General features: G+C 41.3%; 1 protein-coding gene across 1 annotated transcript in view; it reads left to right on the top strand.

The window, feature by feature from the left end:
• LOC102203252 (dimethylaniline monooxygenase [N-oxide-forming] 5-like) overlaps positions 1–926 on the top strand; it is a 23,234-nt gene that overhangs the window by 8,911 nt on the left and 13,397 nt on the right. Inside the window, exons 5-6 of the mRNA XM_013910616.1 lie at positions 296–492; positions 587–734. Of these exons, the coding sequence (XP_013766070.1) occupies positions 296–492; positions 587–734 (345 nt within the window). The remainder of the gene's footprint in view (positions 1–295; positions 493–586; positions 735–926) is intronic.

The following is a 926-nucleotide window of genomic DNA, read 5'->3' on the forward strand; positions in this document are numbered from 1 at the left end:
GTGGTGATTGGAATTGGAAACTCTGGAGGAGACATAGCAGTGGAACTGAGTAGAGTCACCAAGCAGGTTGGAATGAGTTGGTCGCATCATTAGAGAAAAAATGTGTCTGAACTGGTTGAGTATTTAACATTCTTAGTGATGAAAATAATTTCACGTGACATTTCAACATTCTCACAGTTTTAGGCTGAAAACAGTTTAAATACTACACAAGCAGTGACCTGTGACACATGGATGTGGACATTAAAGAAGACGTAACAGCAAAACTTGCTAAATTTTTTTGTTTCCTTCATTCAAGCTTTACCTGAGCACTCGAAGGGGAGCGTGGATTCTGAATAGAGTCTGGGACAATGGGATTCCTGTTGACTTGTTTTCTAACAGGGCGACAGGTTTCCTAAGAAAAAATCTTCCCTTTGGTGTTTTCTGTAGTCTGAGAGAGAGCCGGCTCAACAAAAAATTTGATCACGCTCTGTACAACCTAAAGCCAAGGCACAGGTACAGTATTCTACTAATACATTACATTTTACAATGTAATTGGTGTCTGGATTGTTTCATGTCGGAATTTGTTTTGTTTGACTTTTTATTTCAGGGTGTTCAGCCAACATCCCACAGTGAATGATGAGCTTCCCAACCGCATCCTCTCTGGAACAGTTCAGGTGAAACCCAACATCCGCAGATTTCAAGGTTCCAGTGTGGAGTTTGATGATGGCAGTGTAGTGGAAGATGTTGACCTGGTGGTAGGTCTGGAATTACATACTTTTCTTCACCTTCATAGAGATCAGTGAAATTGACTTTTGACTAACATGGACCGCTGTCTTTCAGGTGTTTGCTACAGGATACCAGTTTTCCTTTCCATTCCTGGCTTCACAGGTGGTCTCTGTGTCTAACAACAAAGCATCTCTGTACAAATATGTGTTTCCTCCTGAGCT

Source organism: Pundamilia nyererei, unplaced genomic scaffold (genome assembly GCF_000239375.1).
Source record: "Pundamilia nyererei isolate P.nyererei 1_Seehausen unplaced genomic scaffold, PunNye1.0 scaffold00046, whole genome shotgun sequence".
NCBI lineage: Eukaryota > Metazoa > Chordata > Actinopteri > Cichliformes > Cichlidae > Pundamilia > Pundamilia nyererei.